Source organism: Phodopus roborovskii, unplaced genomic scaffold (genome assembly GCF_943737965.1).
Source record: "Phodopus roborovskii unplaced genomic scaffold, PHOROB, whole genome shotgun sequence".
Lineage (NCBI taxonomy): Eukaryota > Metazoa > Chordata > Mammalia > Rodentia > Cricetidae > Phodopus > Phodopus roborovskii.
The window spans coordinates 13,785,226-13,810,578 of record NW_026126540.1 but is presented as its reverse complement, the minus strand read 5'-3'; the positions used below and the strand labels follow the sequence as shown (position 1 = coordinate 13,810,578).

The following is a 25,353-nucleotide window of genomic DNA, read 5'->3' as shown; positions in this document are numbered from 1 at the left end:
GAATGCCCAGCGAATTGTCCCGCTATGCTGCCAACGCGCGTGCGCGAATCTGGGGGCGGGGCTTGTAGGCCTCTTCCGCACACTCGGTTCCTGGATGAGGAGGATGCCTGGGAGATGGAGTCTTCTGCCTTTTTCTAGCTGGTACGTGACCCGGAAACCTTATTGGCCGTCGCGTCCTCTGTGGCGCCGGCGCAAAGCAGAAGAGGGGCGGGCACGCCGCGGAACAAGGGCGGTCAGCACAGCCCAGAGACTGACTTCAGCGGCGCAGCCGGGGCTTCTTGGCAGGTGATGGCGCCCCCCGTGGCCTGAAAGTCCAGCGCTCTCGGCAAGCCGCAGACAGGCCTCTCTCCGTGTGTCTTTGTCAAGTCTACGGGCTACTTTGAACATGTTGGTGCGGCTAGCCAAGCTGTCCTGCCCTGGTGAGACAGAACTGGTGGGGACAGAGAGCAAGATGGATAAGTTGGGGCAAAGCAGAATAGAATGGGCCACACTTGGGGTACTGCAAGCACCTCTCTCCTCTGCTTCTTGGGCTAAACTAGGGCAGAGATCAATGCTATCAGCGCCTGTTGGTGGACCCTGACTTCCCGTCCTTGACGTCGCCCCAGTTGGCAAAATTAGCATCTAGGTTAAAGGTCACGAGTGGAGGAAAATTGTCAACACTCCACTCCTGGGTGGAGTCCTCCCAAATCCCGGTCCTGATCTTTATCCTAAAGCTCAGGTAGTGTCTGCTGCTTCATAGGAATGGGAAAGAAAGGAAAACTTGTGTGGTAGTATCTGCTGCTTTATAGGAATGGGAAAGAAAGGAAAACTTGTGTGGTGGGATTTCTCTGACCTGACTTTCATCTTTGTAGCCGTTCTAGTCCAGTCTTAATGTGAAGTCTGAGCTGTCATATCGTGTTAACTCATGTGTTGCCGGTGTCACCAATTATGTTTGGAGCTCCAAAGTTTTCTGTATTATTCTCAGTTAACTCTGGACTCTTCTGTTACGGGTGCTTCTTAAAGCGGTTAAACAATATTTTTTTCACTTTTACTTAAAAACAACCCCTAGTTCAAACAGAAGTTTAGAGGCTCTTGAATTCTGTTGTAACTGGCCTAATATAAATCTTTACTGAATTAATATTTGGCTGTGTTATTTTTGAACAAGTATACACATTGTAAATTCAAACCAAGCATCTGTTATTACACATAGGATATGTTCTGTTTTGAGGGCTGTCAATGTATCACATGCTGTCTTTTGTATGTTTTTGCTTTTAGAGACTGGGTTTCTCTGTAGCTTTGGAGCCTGTCCTGAAACTCGCTCAGTAGACCAGGCTGGCCTGGAACTCACAGAGATCCTCCTGTCTCTACCTCCCTAGTGCCAGAGCCACCTACAGCCTAATTTAAATGCAGTCTTGAGTCCAGTAAATGACTTGTCTTTGGATGCTAATTTGTTACATTTTCTTAACTCAGTGTTAGCACTAGTGATAACCAAGTGGACGTATGTAATGTGTATGACTGATTGCTTGCAGTGGACCTTGACTTTGCTTCTCTACCACATTTTAGTCTCTATGCCTAAATGTTCAGATGCCTCGCCAGGCTTGTTTTAGCAAAGGAGAAAAGGTTATGCCTTTTTTAAAATTCCTTGGTGGAAATCAGAGGTCATGGTTCCATCTGTTCTCAAGCAAATTAGTAGCTGTACAAATAATAGAATTAAAGTAAGTTATATTCCACTCATTAATTTTCAGAAATAAATGATAACTTGTATATGCTAAACTATAGTATAATACTTTTTAAATGGTAGTATGTTTGAACTCAAACTAAATTTGTATGTAATATTTATAAATATCTTTTTTCCAAGATTTAGAGTAAATAAAGACTTAATCTTAGCCTTAAAGTATCCCCAGTATTTTTTATTTATTTATTTATTTATTTATTTATTTTGGTTTTTCAAGATAGTATGCCTCTGTGTAGCTCTGACTGCCCTGCAGCCCACTCTATAAATCTCAGGCTGGCCTCAAGCTCACAGAGATGAACCTGTCTCTGCCTCCCAAGTGCTAGGATTAAAGGCATGTGCTGCCGCCACCCCCCAAAAATTGTAATTTTTAGAGTGCATTACAAGCTGAGAAAATTGGTTTCCCTACCACTTTAAAATTATCAAGAGCAAATATATAGTATTTACAAGGTATTAGACTTCTCCCCCAGATATTTTCTCCTGCTTCACTCATCATAACATTTATGGTCTTGATGCCAAGCATTACTTTAAAAACTATTTTGTTGAAAAATATTAAAAAATTATTAACCATGCAATTGATGCTAAAAATAAAATTGGTTTGTGTCAGGTTGATTTTTATTTAAACATGCCTTCTTTCTATTTAATTAGAAGAAAAGAAAAATTTACCGGAGCTTCAGGTTCCATGACTTCAGAGATAACTTCAGATCAACTACTAGTCTCAGAGTTTAGCAGGTATTAGAAGAGACTATCTGAATTTCTGTTTATCTGCTGTAAATAGGGATTGTAGCTACTCCATATATCACCGAAATTTATGGGGGAAAAGATAAGATAGTTTTGTTTGGGTTCTCATGTATCACAGGTAGGTTATATAGCCAAGGATGACCTTGAATTTCTGCTCCTCCCTGTGTGTATCACCACACCTGGTTTATGTGATACTGGGGATCCAACTAGACAAGCACTCGACAAGCACTCTATCAACTGAGCCACATCCCCACCAAGACATAGTATCAAAATGCAAAGTTCTTAAGCATTCATTGTGTCCTAGAAAGTATAGACTAAATGGTCAAAATGAAATTCTTTGTTTGTCTTTACTATTTACTTTTTATAGTCCATATATAAAAGTTTCTTCATGTGTAGATGCTTCATAAGTTACAGTCCAAGTTATAAAGGGCCATAATTTACTATTATGCCAGATATTAAACACTTCTCAGGCTTCTATATATGTAACCATTGAAATTATTACTAGGAAAGTCCCAATCCAGTTAGCAAACAGGTATTTTTTTTTTTTTTTTTTTTTTTGAAATGAGTCTCTCTACGTAGTCATAGCTGGACTGGAACTCTCTCTATGTAGAGCAGCTGGACTGATAGTCACAGAGATCCACCCACCTCTGCCTCCAAATACTGGGATTAAAGACATGTGCTGCCTTGCCCATCTGAATAGTTGGAGCTCCTTTTTGTTTGTTTGTTTTTGTTTTGTCGAAACAGGGTTTTGCTGTGTAGCTCTAGCTGTCCTGGAGCTAGTTCTATAGACTGGCTCTGCCTCCCAAGTGCTGGGATTAAAGGCAAGTGCCACCACCACCCCACTAGTTGTAGCTTTTGTATTTCAGTCTTCGATCTACTTTTTGTTTTCACTATATTCTTTATTTAATTTTTTATGTTGAACTTGATATAGGTTTTCATATGAGTTGTAAAGCAGAGTTCTCGAGATTAGCAGCTTACATAATCATGGTGAATATCAAGACTAAGAAATTAACATTGATGAACTGTTATTACAGAACAAGGTTATTCAGATTCCCATTTTCTGGTTCAGGATCTAGTTCATGTTGCTTTTACCTAGCTTACCCTCATCTATTTTAAGGAGGCAGTCCATCTGCTTGTCTTTTGTGACCTTGATGCTTTTATTGAATGTTTGGTGGTTTCTCATGACTTCCTGAGTAGACTAAAGTATAAGGATTTTGAGGGTATGTACCACACAGGTAAAGAATCTTTCTCATTATATCATATCAATGGCATGCGATATCAGTATGTTGCAGGTCATATTTAATTCAATTTATACTTACTCTATTTTCCTAGTATAAATTTTGGGTTTTTTTTTTTTCCTTTTTTAATCTTATACATATTAGAAACTAGTTAAGTCCAGTCCTCACTCAAAAGGGGAAGAACCAAAAAAATTATGGGTATATCACTGTCTTTAGTACTGAGTTCCTCCGTAAAAATGTTTGATTATACAGCTTGGTATAATGCTGTACACCCTTAATCTCAGCCCTTGGAAGGCAGAGGCAGGTGGATCTCTGTAGTACAAACCCAGTATCATCTACATAACAATTTCCATACCATCCTGGGCTATGTAATGAGACCATGTCTCCAAACAAACATAAACACACACACACACCACCGAATGGAATTGATAAAGAACAGGGTATACATTTTTCCCAAATGTTTTTCTGTTTTTGTGCCATTTAATGAGTAACCATCTCCCCTGTATGTATTCGATCTCTGAGCCATTCATTTTATTACACTATTTCTTACTTGTTTTAAAAGATTTGAAAATTTTGCATCATGACCAAAAGCTAGCTGTATAATTGATCTAAGAAAGTGCATACTCCATTTCCATTTGCATCATTCTGCTTACAGACTTTTCATCATATAAGAGATAAAAACTAATTTTTAAAATAATATTGGTCATAATTTTTATGCAGTGTATCAGTGCTTTCATGCCTTAAAAATTAAGAAAAAGTGCCTACCTCTGTGTGCTACAAGATGGTCTTCAACTTCTGTTGTACCTCAAATTACTACCCACTACACTGTTCATCCCCGGGAAAAAGACAAAAGATGGGAAGGTATGTAATAATTTTCATAAAATTCTTAACTTTCCTAGATACTTCGTATTGTCTTGTTCGTATGAATATTTCATTTTTCATATAATTTAAAAGCATTAAATATATCTCACAACCTTATCAAATGTGTTACATATTACTATTTAGCTAAGTTAAAAAAGCTTGTTATTATTATTAATTTGATTCTTCATGTAGTGGCCTGGCCTTGAACTTCTGATTCTTTTGCTCTTACCTCCCAAGTATTAAGAATATGCACCACTATGCCTTACAAATTTATACTTTTTAAACAAATCTTTTTTTTTTTAATGTGCATTGGTGTTTTTCCATGGGTGTCCAGGCCCCTAGAACTGGAGTTACAGACAGTTGTAAGCTGCCATGTGGTGCTGGAAATTGAACCCAGGTCCTCTGGAAGAACAGCCAGTGCTCTTAACCACTGAGCCATCTCTCTAGCTCATAAATTTACAATAATGGATTTCAAAGCAAAAAATTGGTTTATGGAAACCAAAATAAGATACACACTGAAATAGAACTCATAAATGATATATTTACTATAATTATTATGCATAGTCTAGAGAGAATATCTATAAATTATTCTCTGAAGTATAGTGAGCACACTAAAATACATATTGAAGTATCCTAAAACAGCCTATGGCTTACATGGTTATCAGGTCATATTAATCTAAGAATTGTTCTCATTTTTAACATATTTCCTCCCAGGCGTGAATATGGAGAGATTTGCAGAAGAAGCGGATGTGGTAATAGTTGGTGCTGGCCCTGCAGGGCTCTCTGCAGCTATTCGTCTAAAGCAGCTGGCTGCTGAACATGGGAAAGACATCCGTGTGTGTCTGGTGGAGAAAGCTGCTCAGATAGGAGCTCACACTCTCTCAGGGGCTTGCCTTGATCCAGCTGCTTTTAAAGAGCTCTTCCCAGACTGGAAAGAGAAGGGGGTATGACAAGTTGATTCTTACATAAGGTCTAATCTTTGCTGTCTCTATTTTCAAATTTGTGAAATAAAGAAAGCCCTGTTCGTGTAAGTTTCAATTGTTAGGATACACACACACACACACACACACACACACACACACACACTTAGGCATTGTTTAAATTTAAAAAGAACCAAAGAAAAGGAGCTTGAGGCTCTTGTTCAGTGGTATAGCATGTACAAGCCCTGGGTCCTGGGTTCAGTCTCTAGCACCACGTGCAAATGAATAAAAACTCTTCTACTCTTAACATGGAATAAGCAGAGGCAGGAGGTTGATGAACTCAAGGCCAGCCTGGCTACATAGCAAGAACCAATCTTAAATAAGAAAAAAGTAACAAAATTGAGTAATTTGAGGTAGTTATTCACATTTCTATAAGATTTTTATGTATTTATTTTATTATCATATGTGGATGAGAGTTTTGCTTACTATGCATATATACCACTTGTGAGCCTGGTACCTGTGAAGGTTAATAGACAGGGTTTCAGGTCCCCAGGAACTGGAATTACAAACAGTTGAGAGCCACCACATGGATGCTGGGAATCAGACCCAAGTCTTCTGGAAGAGCAGCCAGTGCTCCTAACCTGAGCCAATTCTCCAGCCCTTAACTGCTTTTTAATGTAATGCCATCTACATGTTGTATTTATATACTGGACTTATGAAAAGCTATGAACTTGAGAATTCCTTTTAACATTTTACCTAATAAAACACGTTGTCTTTTAAATCTGTTCCTAGTAAAGTATTATATAGACTTTTCTGGCATAATGCAATATCTAAAGCCAAAGAGAATACTCTAATTTTCCTTCTTTTGTTAAATTTTAATTTGTTATTTTATATCTATGAGTATTTGCTTGTATGTAAGTGTATGCACCATGAATATGCCTGATGTCCACAGAGATTAGAAGAAGGTATTGGATCTCTTTAGAATTGGAGTTACAGATAGTAGTGGGTGCTAGGAATTGAACTCAGGGCCTGTAAGAACAACAAGTACTCTTAACCACTGAGCCAGCTCTCCAGCATCTGACAATCTAATTTTCCAAAGCAATAACTAATGTAATCTCCTTTAATCTCAGCAGAAAAAGATACAGGTATCATATGCAGGGGACTGAATGTTAGGTCTTACTGCTTTTAAAATTAGTTTGAAATTGGTTAAAACCTTGCATTTAACTTTTTCTTCTGTAGGATGAGTTATATATATCCTACTTCCAAATTTAGAATATTTGTTAATACTCTTTTATGCGCATTGGTATTTGGCCTACATGTATGTCTGTGTGAGGGTATCAGACCCCTAGAATTGGAGTTACAGGACAGTTGTGAGCTGCCATGTGGGTACTGGAAATTGAACCCAGGTCCTGTGAAAGAGCAACCTGTGCTCTTAACCACTGAGCCATCTCTCCAACCCTGTGAATACCATTAATGAAAGTAAATAAATATATATGTCATTTGTACTCATTCTTTATGGAATAAACTAAAATCTGAAACTTTCCTTTATGCTCTCCTTCCCAAAATAGCATGCCTTTTAAACACAAAAATACCACAAAGGAGTGAGTTCTCCAGTGTATCAAAAATCAGATATCATTGGCTGGCACAATGTCAGTTGTAATGTCAAAGCCCTTTATTGCCCTGACACCCTTACACACACAAACACACACACAAACACACACACACACACACACACACACACACACACACACACCTTGTGTCAATGGTCTGTGATTACGTATATATTAATTATCTTTATCACCCAAAAGGACAACTTTTCTATTTCTTTTTTCAACTTGGAGTCACTGGAGTCAGGCACCTAGGCTGTATTCCCACAGAGACAGGGAAACATGACGTGCACATTTCAAACTTGTCTCTAGAGCTTCTAGAAAAGAGGTTGCTAGAACAAAGCTACCAAGAGGTATGGGTGAGCTTTTAAGATTTCCAACTCTAGGGGTTGGTCTTCCAGAGGTCCTGAGTTCAATTCCTGGCAACCACATGATGGCTCACAACCATCTCTTCTGGCCTGCAGGAATACATGTGGACAGAACACTATATACATAATATGTAAATAAAGTCATTAAAAAAAAAAAAAAAAAAAAAGATTTCCAACTCCATGGCAGTGCTGGTGCACAGCTTTAATTCCAGAACTCAGGAGGCAGATGGATGTCTGTGAATTCAAGGGCAGCCTGGTCTACAGAACGAATTCCAGGATATTCTCCAAAGCTACAGAGAAAACCTGTCTTGGAAAAAAAAATTTTTTTCATCTGAATGCTAGAGAGATGGTTTAGCACGTAAGAGCACTGGTTAATTTTCAAGAGGATCAAGGTTCAATTTCTAATACCCATGTGGCAGCTTACAACTGTCTGTAACTCCAGGTCCAGGTGATCCAAAGGTACCTTCTGGCCTCTGTGGGCTGTAGGCACACAAATATGTGCCTGTATGTACATAGCCACAATATAGGCAAAAACACCCTTACACATTTAAAAAAGAAAAAGATTTCTATCTGTTTCCATCAGACATTAAAAAAAAAAAGTTGCAAGTTTTCCAAAAGAAAGACTGAAAAGAAAGTGACGAGGAAAAGAGGAGTTCCTTTCTCTTTCTCCTTAAGACAATTTTTAAAATGCATATTCATCCCTACAAATATAACTGAAAAAATTTCCTTCCTGTTTTCATTTCTTTCCAGGCTCCACTTAATACTCCTGTAACGGAAGACAGATTTGCAATTTTAACAGAGAAGCATAGAATTCCTGTGCCAATTCTTCCAGGTAGAGTGGCGTAGTCACTAAGGGCATGGGCTTGCACAGTGAGAGAAGCTCCAGTTCAGTGGGAAAATGCCCTCCTTTGCATATGAGAACACTGAACTCCATCTCAGTGGGGAAATGCCCTCCTTTGCAGATGAGAACATTGAAACCCAGGGATGTGAAGCACTTGCCCAGAGATACCTAGCTAATGAGATAGCCAGATTAGGATGTGATTCTTTTGTCTTCTAGTCTACAAGAGCCTTGTAAGCCAGCCAGGAAATTTTAATTCTAGGCTTTAATATTGATTTTATTTTAATAAACTAGAACTTTCAATCAAACTAATTTTTTAAAATCACATGTCATTGGGGCTATAAAGATAATGTTTATATTTATGCAGCAGTACACAATGCTTAAGATTTTTTTAATTATGTATATTATTATATTATTAGGATGCCTTAGCAATAAAATATCAGATTTTAAAGTACATAAATACTTGCAGGTCTTCCAATGAACAATCATGGCAATTACATTGTACGCCTAGGACACCTAGTGAGCTGGATGGGGGAACAGGCAGAGGCTCTCGGAGTCGAAGTGTACCCTGGATATGCTGCTGCTGAGGTCTGTGTAGTTTTGTTTTTTAATATTTATAGGAAGCAGTATCTTTTTTAAAGTAAACTAATAATTTTACAGAAGTTATTTTTAAAAGAATCATAGGATTTTTGGAATTTCAGGATGGGGTAAAATAGCTAAAATGTTCTACTTCAAAGAGGGATTGAATGTCTTACATTGCCTCCATCGTGATTGAGCACCATGGGCATAGGAACTCCCTCAGTGTGGACCCCTGGGCATCTTATTTACTCAATGGGAATTATCTGGTCTGTGTGCTTTACAGAGTAAGTCTATGTCCTCTTCCAGTGGCATCCTTCTTGCTGTTTCCTACTCTCTTCTTCCCACCTCTACTGCTGACCAGGAGGTTTTTGTTTCCCAGGCTACATAGTCTCATTTCTTTCAACCACCATGCTATGTAATTTGATTGCCTTCAGTACTGATGTCCTCTAATGAACATATTTCTTTTCATCCCTTCTTAATACCTATAATGGTATATATGTATATAAATACCTATGATGAATAAGCTAGTTCAAGCCTTGTGTAGATTATTCTTCATTCTAGAAACTTCATTCTGGAAACTGGGATTAAAAGCATGATGGTACATGCCTTTAATCCCAGCACTCGGGAAGCAGAGCAAGTAGATCTCTGTGAATTTGAGGCCAGCCTGATCTATATAGCAAGTTTCAGGCTATAGCATATTGAGACCCGAGTCAAAAACTAGAGGCTTGCTGTTAAAAACACTAACTGCTCTTCCAGAGGACCCAGGTGTAGTTCCCACCACCCACATGCCAGCACACAACTGTTATCTGTCTGTAACTTTAGTCCAGATCTGCCACCCTCTTCTGACCCCTGAAGGTACAGCATACACAGTGCACATACATACATTCCGGCAAAATACTCACATTAAAAACACCTTTTTAAGGAATGTGGCTGGAAAAACAGTGAAAGAAGAATTAGGGTTAAGGAGCAATTCTTTTGTCTTTAGTGTCAGAGAAAATTCAGGGTTTTTTTTTTTTTTTTTTTTTTTTTTTTACAAATGAAAGTCAAGTTAAAGACATAGGTCCCTGCATTATCATTGTGCTAAAAAGATGTTTTCCCAGCCCATACTAATGCATTTGGGCTTTAGACCTCGGTGTGGGATTTTGCCTTGCTTCTTGTTAAACAATCTTGCCTGGGCTCCCTGTCAAGAGAAACAAGTGGGTGATTTGTGGAGTACCTGATGTCTCCTTATGTACATGCTTATGGCCTCTAACATGGCTTCTCTTTTCTCTTCACTTCTTTCCTGATCATCGTTATTAGGTTTTGTTGTTTGGTTTAGTGCTCTGAACCTCAGTTCCCTTCTTATCCTCCTCCTTCACTATTGTGTATCTTTGGCTCAATATCCACTCTCTTAATTTTCTACAGTGTTATGAGGTTCCAGGGTACATTTTGTACTTGGCTATCCAGAGAGCATTTTCCTCTACAGGAAACAGAAATTAGGGGCTCAGAATAGTGCAGTTTCTCATCTTCACAGTCATGCTTTTTACCTCCCCCACCCACTTCTTGGTTCAAAAATAAACTGCAGTCACCATCATTTCAAAGATGTGTAAGTTAGTATGAATGCTGAGGTAATAATATATTTCCTTTTATCATTTTTAGGTCCTTTATCATGAAGATGGTAGTGTAAAAGGAATTGCCACTAACGATGTAGGGATACAAAAGGATGGTGCACCAAAGGTATACCTTTGAATAGTTCCATGCTTAAAAAGAAGTAGCAGGGGGCTGGAGAGATGGCTCAGCAGTTAAGAGCACTGGTTGCTTTTTCTAGAGGTTCTGCGTTCAATTCCCAGCAACCACATGGTGGCTCACAACCATCCTAAGTGAATCTGGTGCCCTCTTCTGGCCTGCAGGCAGAACACTGTATACATAATACAATAAAATAAAATCTTTAAAAATAGAGAGCAGGGCATGGTGGCACATCTGCAGTCCCAGTACTTGACAGGCTGAGGCTGAAGGTCAAGGGCCAGCTGCATACAAGACCCTTTCTCAAAAACAAAAAAACAATTCAACCTCAATATTTAGGTTTTCCCATTACCTGCACAATATGTGGGTTTTAAAATATAATTAAGAAAAATGGTGGTTTTTTGCAGTTGATAAAAAGCAGAAGCAAGTTTCAGTTCAACACAAATATAACGTTTAAGAATCATTTTTAAAAGATTGAAACATGAGTCATATACATATAAAATAAACATGAGAGATTTGATTTCATTCACTTAATAAAAGACTCAGCCATTTGTTATAGCCAGGATCATCTGCATCAGCACACCTACAGTTTCATTCCTATGGAAAAGAATCATTTACTCTATTAGCATCAGAAATCTTAGGAAATGTAAAACTAGTTGGCTTCCTCTCATTCAAAATATCCGCCTGACAAAGTACACACAGATGCATATTAGCTGCAGCTAGTATGCAGAGTACATACTACAATAACTGAAACAGAGTCACTAATTAAATTAAACTGCAGATGTAAACAGGCATATCTAGAGCCAGACACCACAGAATGTGCCTGTAATCCTAGCATTTGGGAGACTGAGACAGAAGGGTAGCTGTGAATTTGAGATCAGCCTGGATGAGATCCTATTTTAAAAAGAAAAAAGATTGAAAAAGAATGTTTCATGAAACTGCAAAAGAATTATAGAGCTCTCAACTATAAGGTTCCTTTCCCATCATAAAAATAAACACAAATTCCTGCCTTGATACATTATGTGTTTATTACGCAGTCTTCCAACCATACGCTCAGTTTCTTGAGGACAGAAGTTGTAAATGGTTACCCCTAGTCCTAGGTGACTGTTTGTTTATTGATATTTAGCCCCTTTCTGCCCTTCTTGAACAAAACTGGAATGTAGTCTACTCCAGCAATTCTTCCTACTTAGAAAGCAAATGGCAGAGTCACATAAGCCATGCCATGCCTTTATTTTCTATATATTATGACAACTTAGTTATATATAAGTTATACATAGTTAAATACATAAGTAATATTACAATATTACAATACAGCAAAGGCCACACAAATCCTACCTTTCTAATATTTTTTTTCTCTCATTCAAAATGTTTTGTGTTCTTTTATTGGTTAAAAAAAATGTATTTTATATCTACTTAAATAACACATAAAAGAAGTCAGGCATGGTAGCACATACATATAGTTTGGCAGATAAGCTGAACCCCAATGCTCAAAATCAACCTGATCAGGATAGTGAAAAACTGTGAAAGAAAAACCTAAAACACCATAGAAGAATGCAGTGGGATCTGCTGCCCCATGTTTGCCTGCAGAGAAACAGATGGTTTCTACTGCTGTTCACTCACTTTTTAACCTACTGTAGCTTGATTTTGATCTCTGACATTCTGAAACAGTTCCAGTTTATGGTGATATTTTGTTTATAATCTAAACAATAAAGCTTCCCTGGATATCAGAGTGCAAAGCTAGCCACCCTAGTCAGCCATAGAGGGTAGGCAATGGTGGCACACACCTTTAATCCCAGCAGCCACACTGGTTAGCCATAAAGGCCAGGCAGTGGTGGTGCACACCTTTAATCCCAGCACTGGAGAGGAATATAAAGTGGAGACAGGAGTGCAGTGTGTTCAGTCTGCAGTCACGCTGATGACAGGACCCTTTTGGTCCGAGCCTTAGTAGAGTTAAGAACTCTCTAGTGGTTGGCTGCTTTGCTTCTCTGATCTATCAGTTTTCTCCCCTAATATCTGTCATTGGAATTTTTATTATTCATGCTACACCACCTTGTCATGGGGGTCAGCTTTACTTTCGCTTACTTGACCTTCTAGTATATGTATATCTCTGTATATGTGACACAAATGTGACACAAACGAGCACTCCTCAAGAAACAAAGAAGTTACCAACCAAAGTAGAAGATGTCCCAGTTCTCTTAGTGTGCTGTTAGCACTGAGGTCATTCTTGCAATTCAGCCCGAGTAACTCACAGGTAGTGTGGACTTCACAACACATAAACCAAAAGTTAACACAATCTATTTAACCACTAAAAATGAATGCTTCATTTGTGGTACACTGCTTTAGGTAAATCACTTCTAAAACAATTATGAAACATTACCTTGTTATAAACTTATTGATTATATACATATATCTGTATACACAAATTCACGCTAATTCCTAAGTAGAAAAACATCAAGAAAGATACATTTTATAAGAGACTTAAGTATTCTTCCTAAGCACCAGCCATGTGCTAGATGTAAATCCAAAAAGAAGCAAAAGTCTCTCATTGTAGCCTGTTTTTGTTTTGGTTTGAGACAGTTTCTTCAGTGTAGCCTAAGCTGATCTCAAATTTATAATCATCCTGCCTTGGGCTCTTGAGGAAATATGCACAATGCCTAGCTTTTATGTGCATGATACATACATACATACATACGATTACTTTTATAGTGGGAGAAGACATTTATTTTACAATACTGTTTATTGGACAATAGGGAAAAGGTTAAAGTAAACAAAGCAAGTAGCTAAGGAGTGTGTTGAGTACAGTCTACTTGTTCTTAAAAGGATGTAGCTAGATTCTACAGTTTTTTTTTTTTTTTTGTTTTGTTTTTTTTTTTTTTTTCATGACTCACAGAAACATATTGTTTTACTTCTGATGGAAAATGGAAATTTAAGAAATGTAAGAAGATGGGAAGGCCTTTTCATTTATAGAGAGGCTTTGAACACAAGCATACTTCACTGTTCTGGAATGAACACATTACAGAATTTAGATTCTACTTTCAATAATTCTGTCAGTTTTCTAGTATAGAAGTCTACTATTTCTTGTACACCTAAATCATTATTTAACTTATTCTAATACTGTTACTTATCATGACTTTGCTTTTCAGTCAACATTTGAGAGGGGACTAGAACTACATGCCAAAGTCACAGTCTTTGCAGAGGGTTGCCATGGACACCTAGCCAAGCAGCTTTATAAGAAGTTTGATTTGAGGGCCAACTGTGATCCCCAGACCTATGGAATTGGTTTGAAGGAGGTATCCTGGTTTGCTTGTACAATTTTAATTAATGAAATGTAATATGTATTATCATATAGTTTATAATACTGGCTGAATTTTATACACTTAAGTTTTTCATAATTTGAAATATTTCTTGTAACTAAAACTGAAATATTTTCTGATGTGCAAGAAAATGTTACAGGTCAAATGATTGTCTAAATTATATGTACAGTAAGCCTTAAATTTGCAAAAATTTGCAAATATCTGTGCCTTAATATTTTTCATATCCTGCCTTTCTGTGGTTGTCTCATGTGCAGCTTATAGACTAGCCATATACTGCAAAAAATTATTTATTCCGAATTGTAATGTAAAAAATATTTCACTAAATACATTCATTGTGTATTAATCTATAATTTAGTAAGGTTAAATTATAATCTTTAATTTATTCTATACTCTATTAATTCTTTAAATTTGTTTGTTTTACTAAGGATTAAAATCAGGGCCTTGAATACATTAAGCAAACATTCTACCAATGAGCTACACTCCAGGCTTATTTAAGGGTTTTAAGCCATGCATGGAGGTATAGATCTGTACTCTTAGTACACAGGAGGATGGCGCAGAAGGGTTGAGAAACCAGGGCCAGCCTCAGCTGTATATGTATAGCAAGGCTCAGTCTAAATCAGCAAATAAAAAATTAGATAAATTGTGTGTGTGTGAGAGAGAGAGAGAGAGAGAGAGAGAGAGAGAGAGAGAGAGAGAGAGAGAGAGAATCTGTATCTGTCCAGACAGGTTCTTACTATGTAGCTTGGGCTGGCCTGGAACTAGCTATGTAGACCAATAGACCAGGCTGGTATTGAATTCATAGAAATCTGCCTGCCTCCCTCCCAAATGCTGGAATTAAAGGCTTATACCACCATGCCCAACATATTTATATATATTTTATCTAAAACTTTTTTTCATTTTACATACCAACCCCAGTTCTCCCTCCCTCCCCTTCTTCTACCCCACACCTCCCCATTCTTCACTTCTCAGAGAAGTGGGAAGTCTACAAAATCTGGCATACCAAGTTGAGGCAGGGCCAAGACAACTCCCCACCCCTGCACATCCCCTGTGTCAAGGCTTAGCAAGGTATGGCACCATAGGGAATGGACTCCAAAAAGCCAGCTCATGTACCTGGGTTAGGTCCTAGTGTCATTGCCAGCCCTGCTCCCCCCGCCCCCCAACAGATCAAGCCACCCACATTTAGAGTGTCTAGTTCAGTCCCATGCAGGGTCCTCAGTACCTAGTCCATAAGCTCCTACTAGCTCAGGTCAGCTGTCTCTGTGGTTTTCCCCTTCATAATCTTGACTACCTGTTGTCCATATGATTGTTCCTCCCTCTCTTCAACTGAACTTAAAGAGCTCAACCCAGTGCTTAATCAGATTAGTGAGTACCCGAATTGTCATCAGAGAACCCACATCCAGTAACTGATGGAAACAGATGCAGTGACCCATATGTATATATTTTTAAGGGGCTATGGATGTCAGAGAGTGCTAGCCTAATATGAATGAGGCCATGAGTTCAATCTCCAGCACTGCAAAAATAAACAAATAAAAAGGAAACAAATAACTTCGTTATTTTGTGAATAAAAGCTTGCAGTGAACCATGATTTCATTGTCCCATGACATCTGAACTGCTCTGCTGTTCCCTTCTCCAACAGTGAGTATGCTCAAGTAGCCAGTACTCCATAAAGCTCTTTTTCAGTCACCATTTCTGTAAGCCCACAAAAGAAATTCTTAATTTCAGGTTTGAACATTCTAAAGGGTGCATAACTTTTGTGACCTATTTCTTTATCCTGGTTTGACATGCAATCACTTGATTATAATTTTCCTTGACGTTCAAAATAATTACTTTGTTGCTTTCATTTGTAATTAATACTTAAGACTTCTTGGGTTTGTTTTTTGTTCTTAGTTATGGATTATTGATGAGAAGAAGTGGAAACCTGGGAGAGTAGATCACACTGTTGGTTGGCCCCTGGATAGACATACTTATGGAGGCTCTTTTCTTTATCATTTAAATGAAGGTGAACCTCTAGTAGCTGTTGGTTTTGTGGTAAGTTATCTCCCCATTGCAAAAGATTTTGCCAGAATTGTGGAGTGATTTGTATAAGTAAACAGGCTTTAAAATTTGGAAGATACTTTTCCATTAGAAAACTGAGCTTTGAATTTATTTGCATGTAAAATGTCTGTGGCTACTATAGACATTCATCAACTTAATTAGCTAAAATACTAGTAGCTACTACACTCTGGGCACTGTTCCAGAAGCTTTGTGGAGATTGGTTAGTCCATTTTGTAGCCATCTTGTGCTATGAAATGTCCTTATTGTGCCAGTAAGAAACAAGTCTATCCAAAGGCTACAGTAATTCCGTCTTAATATTTTGTTACACAGTGGCCAAGGCAACTCTTATAAGAAAAGATAGCATTTAACTAGGGGCTTTCTCAGTTCCAGAGGGTTAGTCTATGATCATCAGTGGTGCTGGAGCAGTAGCTGAGAGCTTTACATCTGATTTGAAGCCAAAGAGAGAGAACTGGGCCTAGTCTGGGCTTTTAACCACACCAACCCCATTCCCAGTGAAACACTTCCTCCAACAAGGCCATACCTTCTACTCCTTCCTAAATAGTTCAACTAACTGGGGAACCAAGCATTCAAATATATGAACCTGTGAGGGTCATTCTCATTCAAACCACAGTGATGGAGGATTCATGCTGATGCTGACTTTCAAGCCCACTTCCACGACGGCATGCTGCCACTGAAAATAAAACTGACCCTCAGTTTGAAACTAGTACTTTGAAACAAATTACAATTTCCTCCCCCATCACTATAGCAATAAATTATATCTGGAACATTCTGAACAATGCAAACTGCATAGTTTCTACCCCTTGTAGTTGACAGCAGCATCACAGTATAGTGTTATCATCCTACTTTAACATGACACATCATTAAATTTATGCACTGTCAGTACTTAATACTCTGTCAGGTTTTGGTGTTACTTTGTGATACTTAACCTAGTGCTTCAGTCTCAAAGGAAAAAGGTACAGCTGTTAATTTTAGCATTGGTATTGACATGAAACTTGTATCTTATCCTGTTTTTCTGAATACAATTTACACCCCCTTTTTTGCCTTAATAGTAATGTAACATAGATTACTATCTTACTTGTAGAGTTGGTATTGATAAACGAGTAATAAGTAATCACAACTCCATTTGTGGTTTTATTTTTTTTTCCTTAATTTGAACTTTGATTTTTCAGAGCACAATGGTTTGCTTTCTTATTAATTTTTAGTTTAGCTGATTATAAACATATTTTCCTTTGGCTTACTTTGTTTTCCTCAGAGTTTAGAGTCTGTCTGTTTTCATTTTGGTTTTGGTTTAAGGTTGGTCTAGACTATCAGAATCCATACCTGAGTCCGTTCAGAGAGTTCCAACGGTGGAAGCATCACCCCAGCATCCAGCCCACACTGGAGGGTGGGAAGAGGATAGCCTATGGAGCCCGAGCACTCAATGAAGGTGGCTTCCAGGTAGCTTCCAGCACTTACTCTGAATTTTTACTTTGTAAATTAAATACCAGTTAACAAAATAATTATTTCATAGGAAGAAAATGTATTTAAGGAATTTAACAAAATACTGTTAAACAAAATTATGCATAAACACAGTAATTAAATTACACCATGAATTAGTTTGAAGAATATGTTGAGAGCTGGAGAGATGGCCCAGTGGTCAAGTGCACTTGGTATTGCAGCAGAGCCAGGTTCAATTCCCAGCACCCACATGACAGCTCATATGTCCACAACTCCAGTTTCAGGGCATCTTACACCCTTTTCTGACCTCAGACAATAGACACACACACACATGATGCACAGACATACAACACAACACTCATACATATAAAAGAAAAATGAATATATTTATTTCATTGGGTGTGGTAATACATGCCTTTAACCTCAGCACTTGGTTAGCAGAGGCAGGTGGATTTCTTGAGTTTAAAGCCAAACAAATTCATCGTGAAACTATACCACATTCTATATGAATACACACAAACACATACACACACACCCCTTCATGGGCCTTTTGATTTTTTACTAGAAACAAAAATTGTGTAATTAATACTATTTCATTTTATTCCTTGACTTTACTAGGAAACTGAAAAGAAAATTACAGAAATGATTTATCCCAACTAAGTCTTTCAGGTAGCCTGTTAGGAGTCTACCACTAATTATTCTACATTAATATATATTCAAAATAAATATCTTTGAATATGATTAATTTCTTGAGTATGCATTAAACAATGAAGTAAGACCTAAATGCCCATGATAAAAGCTGTTAGTATTGTTGTAAATCAGACAACTAAGATAATTGAAAACCAGCTCCAAATGTTAGACCAAACGATTTGGAACAAGATAGCTTCTCTTCCCTTCTAGATTTTCTGGCTAGTTTAGAAATTAAGGTTTGTATTCTTTAATTGATTAGAAAGTAACATGGGGGCACTTAACCTTAAAATAAAGCTCTAAATACATTGTTACTATTAACAATACTCATAAAGTTAAGGGAGGTCATACTGGTATTATAAACAATGTCACTCAGATATGTGAGTATGCACGCTTATATGTACATGCATGAGGACAACTCATGAAACTTGGTTCTGTCCTTCCACTATGTGGATTGTGAGGATTTAAACTCAAGTCATCAAGCTTGACACAAGCTTTACCCACTGAATCATCTCAGCAACCATCTCAGCAACCTGGGTTATGATCCTTCTCTGAGTCCTTCTGCCCTCAAGTCTTACTGCTTTAGAATTCTACCATTGGTGGGAACTGTGGCCACAAAGCCTTCCTCATTTCTTTCTTGCAGCTTAGCAAGTTTTGTGAGTCTCAGTCAGCACCATCAAACTTTTACCACTCCACCACCCTTAACAGTTAATGCCTGTTTATGGCTGAATTTAGAACGGCCCTAGAAGAAAAGCTGCAAAATTAAAAAGAACAACCCTGCACTGGCCTACTACTTCCTTTTCAAGCTAGTGTGCGTGTTCCCATGCAGTCCTTTTTTTTTTTTTTTTTTCCCCCCGGCTAAACTGAAAATAGTGATACCTTTATTACATTGGTTGTTTTATCGGGAACAGAAAATTCAGTTTGCTAAGCTAATAACACTTGTTTAGATCAGTACCAAGTCATTGTAATGCCATTAGATCACAATTCTCCATCTCCACATGTCAGACTAAAATATATATATAAAGTGAAAATTTGTCATACAAACAGAAAATAATTTTAACCATGACACAGATGTATACATAAATTGAACAATGTCATTCCAAATGTTGTTTTGATAATTCTGTCCCATAGAGGTCAGGCATGGGACAGGAAAAGGAAAAGAAAAAAAAAAAAAAAAAATAGAAAAATGGTCATAGTCCTAATTCTAAACTGCCCTGCCTGGCTGTTTCCTTTCCTTGCTGTATTCCTTTTCATGTTGTTTGTTATTCTTCTATTCCTTACAGATTTAGGTTGTTTTTGTTTGTTTTGCCTCATGTGAACTGATAAATGTGTTCTGAATCTTCTTTTCAGTCTATACCAAAACTCACTTTTCCTGGTGGCTTACTAATTGGTTGTAGCCCTGGTTTCATGAATGTTCCCAAGATCAAAGGTACCCATACAGCAATGAAAAGTGGAAGTTTGGCAGCAGAATCCATTTTTAATCAACTAACTAATGAAAACCTCCAATCAAAGACGACAGGTGAGAAACCCCTCCTTTAGTAAAGAAATACAATATACTCAGAAATTTTAAAACTATGTCATTTTATTCACATCAACTATAGTACCAGTGATTGTCTCTTTGGATTTGATGGTACTGCATCTGCATGTAAAGAATAACTCAAAAAGTATCACACAAATTCCTAAGTATGCATAGGCTAGAAACAGAGCATCTCTGAACAGGCTAAAACCAGCCACCTGTTCTTAGCAAACAATCACATGACTGCTGTGACAGAGAACTGGCACAACCACCACTATAAATAATGAAAGAGGCCATCTAACTGGGCATCCATTAATCAAAGGACAAGCAGATTTCTCTGAGTCCCAATCCAACCAAAACTATGCTATGAGACCCCCATTTCTCAATCAGTTAATTAAAATAGTTTTAAAAACCTGAAAATCTTATTCTGAATTCCAATTTTTCTTTGATTTCTTTTTTTTAACTATTATGTGTACATATACATGCCAAGTGCACATGTAGAGGTTAGAGAACTTAAACTTTTTCTACTATCGTTGTTTACTTGTGTGTAGGTATATGCACATGAGTGCAAGTTCCTGCAGAGGCCAGGAGTCAGATGTCCTTAGAGCTGAGTTACAGGCAGTTGTGAGCTGCTTGATGTGCAAGCTAGGAATCAAGCTTAGGTCCTCTGGAAAAGTAGTCTATGTTCTTAATGTTGCTAACTGCACTTATCATCTGTCTGGCTCACTATCACAAGACTTTTGGAAGTCAGTTCTTATACATATATGTAGGTTTCAGGAATTGAACTCAGGTCCTTATGCTTATTTCTGGCTGAGCCACCTTACTGTTCTCAAAAGAAACCTCCCAAGGAAGACTATAAAGGCATGAAGTGTAAACACATGAGGTCCCAATGGGACCTCAACTCCATGGTTGCCAGTTGGAGAATGGGTGTTGTTGGTTGTCTGTTTTGTTTTGCTTTTCTTGCCAATACTGGGATTGAACCTAGGACTCTACCACCAAGCTCTCCCCAAGCTGCTGACTTTGTTTCTAAAACCCTGCATTCCAACCACTGCTCTCTAGTTCCTGAACATTCCATGCATGCTTTCATCGCATGGTTTTTGCCTCTGTTCAGATAGCACTCTCACAGGTAGTCTCTAAATCTTAGCAATTACAATACCCACAGTCCTACTACCCCCTGAACCGTTTATTACCATGTGCCATCATTTGGCACACTATATATTTGGCGTAATTTATCTACTGTCCAAATTTAAAAAAGGAAAAAAAATATGTGCTGTCTTCTGCCACCTGAACCACCTGAACAAAAACTTCAGTGAAGACTTTGTTCATCTTCAGTTCTAAACACTTGGCATATAACTCAATCCTTATTTCATAAATAAACCTAATCCTTAGAATCACAGATAACCAATTTTCCTTTATTAAGAATTAGCAACTCAGGATCTTAGGGTATGACTCAATGGTTGAGGGAGTGCCAGCATGAATAAGACCCTGGGTGTGATTGGTCCCTAGCACTGAAAAAACCAGTAAGTGCAACTTAGTTATAACTTCCAAGTATCCAAGAATAAAGGTGCAGCACATGGGCTTGGTAAGCGGTAAGAAAACCAATAAAAGTCAAAAGAATACTTTAAGCAGGGCAGAAGAGGCAAGATAGAATTCAAGTTAGGTAGAACTCAATCTTAATTTTCCATCAAAGTTCTGTTCTTTCTGAAACCATCAGCCATACTCTAGCTGTTGTAGTATACATAGTACCATATAATCCTGGAATTCTAGCTGTTGTTGTATACATAGTACCATATAATCCTGGAATTTAGTATAACAAGAAATAATATCCCTTGAAAATTGTAACAGAAAACAAGAGTATAACCACTTAGTAGTTTGTACAAGTCAGTTAAGAATCAGTTGTAGCTGGGTGGCACAGGCCTTTAATCCCAGAACTCTGGAGGCATTTGCAAGCAAATCTCTGAGTTAGAAGCCAGCCTGGTCTACAGATGTCCAGGTCAGCCAAGGATACACAGAAAAACCGTTTTGAAAAAGCAAAAAAAGAAAAAAAGAAAAGAAAAGAGAGTTGTATTGCGGTTAAATAAGGATCAGGATAAACAAATAGGCCGAATAGATGTTTATTCAGGGAGAAATAACTTACAACTTAAACAGATGAACACCAGCAAGTTCCACCTGATACTCTCCTCTCAGCAACCTGCCAGCCAGAGAGTGTTCCCTGGCTCCACCTTAGACCTCCTTCCACAGGTCACTTCCGCCCCTGGCTCCACCCCCCAATGGGTGTGGTCAGTGCCACAGAAGGAGACAAAGTGAATATCCCACTACAGAGTTGTTCCCCTTACAAATTAGTTAATTGCACCTTACCAGATGTAGTAGTTGATCAGCCTTCATGAACCATTAGGTTCAATCCAAAAGATGATTTCTTAGTTATGCTCTAACAAAATTCTACAACTACATGACTTAAAACTAGTTTTACATTACAAATTCTGCCAGCAGGAAGTTCAGAATCAAGGTGTTAAAAGGACCATGCTCTCTGAAATTTCTATTTCCTCCCTACCCATCCTCACCCCATTCTCTGCCCTCCACCTCACCATCATCTTTCTGACTTAAGTGGACACATCTAACAGATTAGGTACCCACTCTATTCTGGAGACCCCAATGAATTGTCTGCTTCCAGCCTATTAGAAAATCAGTCAGTACTAAGGCTGAGGCCATTGGGACTGCAAAGGATACTCTTGCAGGGACATGATTCCACTTACAGTAGATGTTTCAGATACTTTTATATTTTTAAAATATTGTTTGTAAATAGCCCAAACCTGTATTAAGTTACCTTTTTAAACTAATTTACATTTCCAGTGTAAAAATTAAGGTCTTTTATAGTCCACTGGTAGGATATTCACCTACCATGTACAAAACCTAGTGCCATCCAAAGAAAGGCAGCTCAAATGCCTTACCAACACAAGTATATAGAAAGATAATCTTGTTGGAAGATGCTAACATTTGTGTGTTCTGCATGGATCCACATAACAATGTTTTTAATAATTACAACTCACCATCTGTGTTTCACTTATTTTTTATTTCTCATAAAAGGGCTCCATGTAACTGAGTATGAGGATAATTTGAAGAAATCTTGGGTATGGAAAGAGCTACATGCTGTTAGGAATATAAGGCCATCCTGCCATGGGATACTAGGAGTATATGGAGGGATGATTTATACTGGAATATTTTACTGGATATTGAGAGGAATGGAGCCATGGACTCTAAAACATAAAGGTAATTCAAATATCCTTAATGCCAATGTTGATCTTAAGTGCCCTTATAGAGGAAACATTTAAGTGTGGAATGTGTTCATTAGTAGATAATAGAACCCTTTTCAGTGTTTCAATAGTGTTGGGGTTGGACCTGAGGCTCTCACTAAGCTCTGTCTCTACTGTCCTAATATTTAATCTTTGTCAGAGACTTGGTAAATAATGTCTGGGTGTGCTTGTTTATTTTATTGGGGGGCACATTTTGGGACAAGATCAAATGTAGCCCCACATTTAAGGGTGACATTAAACTACTTCTCCTGCCTCTACCTCCTAAGCACTGGGATTACAAATGTGCATTACCACACCCATCTGAAAAATACTCAGCTCTTTTCTTTGGTATGATAGCTCCAAGTTCTCCTAATATGCTACTTGAGGCCAGGCATAGGGAGGTAATGGCAAGAAGGTAGTTCAAATCCAATCTGAATTACTTGACAAGATTGTTTCATTGATGGACTGAGAGTAAAGGTCAACGGCAAGAGGATATTAGTATGTATGGGCCATGGTCTGGCTGAATCACCAGCACCAAAAAAAGATAAAGTACTGGAAAATTATGTTACTTTATTAAACATTTTCCTCAAAATTGCTTAAGGTTCAGACTCTGATCGGCTCAAACCAGCCAAGGACTGTACACCCATTGAGTATCCAAAACCTGATGGACAGATCAGTTTTGATCTCTTATCATCTGTGGCTTTGAGTGGTACTAATCATGAACACGATCAGCCAGCACATTTAACTTTAAAGGATGACAGCGTACCTGTTAATAGAAATCTGTCAATATATGATGGGCCTGAGCAGCGATTCTGCCCTGCAGGTCAGTAACGATTTCCTTCTATCCCTAAACATTAACAAATTTCCATTTTCAGATGTTCCCTTTCCATTGCAAGGAGACTGTTTAAGAAAACAGAACACTTTTTTGTACAGCATCCTTAAAGAAACTCATATCTTGAATGTCCTGACTAGCAGTGATAAAATAGTAGGGATTTTGGTTAAACCTGGTTTGAGTGGCCTATCTCTACCTCAGACAAGACTTATAGAATACAAGTACCTGTTCTTTGATCTTTTTAAAAAGCTGTTTTCTGCAGGGCAGTGGTGGCGCATGCCTTTAATCTTAGCACTTGGGAGTCAGGTAGGCAGATCCCAGTGAATTTGAGGTCAGCCTGGTCTACAAGGTCTACAAGGACAGCCAGAACTGTTACACAGGGAAACTCTGTCTCAAAAAAAAACAAACAAAAAGTAAAAAGAAAAAAGGTTGTTTGTGAAACAACAGTTTATACATGCATACACATTGAGTTCAATGACTGACACTGAACTTTAAATTCATCATAAATTCCGGCTACCTTAATTGCTAAGAGCTTTCAGTTAAATTAATGAGAACCAGATCTAAATAATATGGTAGAATGAATAGCACTTGGATATATGAAAATTACTCAAGTGAAATCAGACAGTAATTAAAAAATAAGTAAGGCCTTGTCTTGACCTTTAAAAGTTATACTATAAACTCTTAGGGGTAAGGACTAAAGCTAATTTAACTCTTGTTAGATGAACCCAGACAATATTGTTGAACTTCTACTATATGTTAGTAGAAGTACGAAGTTTATTAGTATACTAATAGCAACAACATACACCAAGACCAGACAGTCTCTGGGGGGTAGATACGAAAGCCTCAGAAGCTTCTGAAGTTATTCTAAGCTTTTAATTTCTACTCTCTCTTGAATTATTTACCTTTTTGTTAATATACCTTAATGTATTTAATTTTATTTTACAGGAGTTTATGAATTCGTTCCTTTGGAACAAGGTGATGGATTTCGATTACAGATAAATGCTCAGAACTGTGTGCATTGTAAGACATGTGATATAAAAGACCCAAGTCAGAATATTAACTGGGTGGTGCCAGAAGGTGGAGGAGGACCTGCTTATAATGGCATGTAAAACACAGGTGCCTTCATTTACTGGCACATTTGATAGCCAGTTTCTATAAAAACTGTAAGTGTATGCCAATGTTTAGATAACTTCTGAACAAGTGTCCTTAAACATTATTGAAATAAAAGACTTTGTATCTAAAGTTGTCCATAAAACCATGAACCATTTCTCATAAATAAAACTTTAAAAATAAATGACATAGCATCTTACTTTGCAAGCCCTTCAAAATACATCAGTACCAACAGGAACTTGTATTGCACTTCATAGTGCATTTTCCTTGCTAAACTTAAATCTTCAAGTATAAAAACAAATGTGTATTCTAGACCAGGGAAGGACATCCAGAACTAACCATAAAGAGTTTTATTGAAACATAACCATACACATAGTTCTGACAGGCTAGAGTAGTAGTTCTCAACCTTCTTAATGTTGTGATCCTGTAATACAGTGCCTCATATTGTGGTGACCTTCCCCCCAACCATGAAATTATTTTCTTTGCTACTTCATAACTATAATTTTGCTATGGTTATGAATTATAAT

The 25,353-nt window shown here is 37.8% G+C and overlaps 1 protein-coding gene across 1 annotated transcript; it reads left to right on the top strand.

Annotated features, from left to right (window-relative positions):
* The first annotated feature begins 205 nt into the window (after window positions 1–205).
* On the top strand, window positions 206–25,010 carry Etfdh (electron transfer flavoprotein dehydrogenase). Its single transcript, XM_051199323.1, has 13 exons — window positions 206–419; window positions 4,411–4,551; window positions 5,266–5,495; window positions 8,197–8,278; window positions 8,754–8,872; window positions 10,502–10,579; window positions 13,729–13,875; window positions 15,787–15,927; window positions 17,248–17,391; window positions 19,429–19,597; window positions 22,679–22,861; window positions 23,486–23,707; window positions 24,662–25,010. Exons 1-13 carry the CDS (start codon window positions 386–388, stop codon window positions 24,823–24,825), a joined length of 1,854 nt encoding a protein of 617 aa, XP_051055280.1. The 5' UTR covers window positions 206–385; the 3' UTR covers window positions 24,826–25,010.
* The last annotated feature ends 343 nt before the right edge of the window (window positions 25,011–25,353 follow it).

Excerpts from the sequence above, each read along its gene's own strand:
- Etfdh (XM_051199323.1), top strand. The coding sequence starts at position 386 with ATGTTGGTGCGGCTAGCCAAGCTGTCCTGCCCTG. Across the intron at positions 8,873-10,501 it reads CTGGATATGCTGCTGCTGAG|GTCCTTTATCATGAAGATGG; the intron begins GTCTGTGTAGTT and ends TATCATTTTTAG. Across the intron at positions 22,862-23,485 it reads ATGGACTCTAAAACATAAAG|GTTCAGACTCTGATCGGCTC; the intron begins GTAATTCAAATA and ends AAATTGCTTAAG.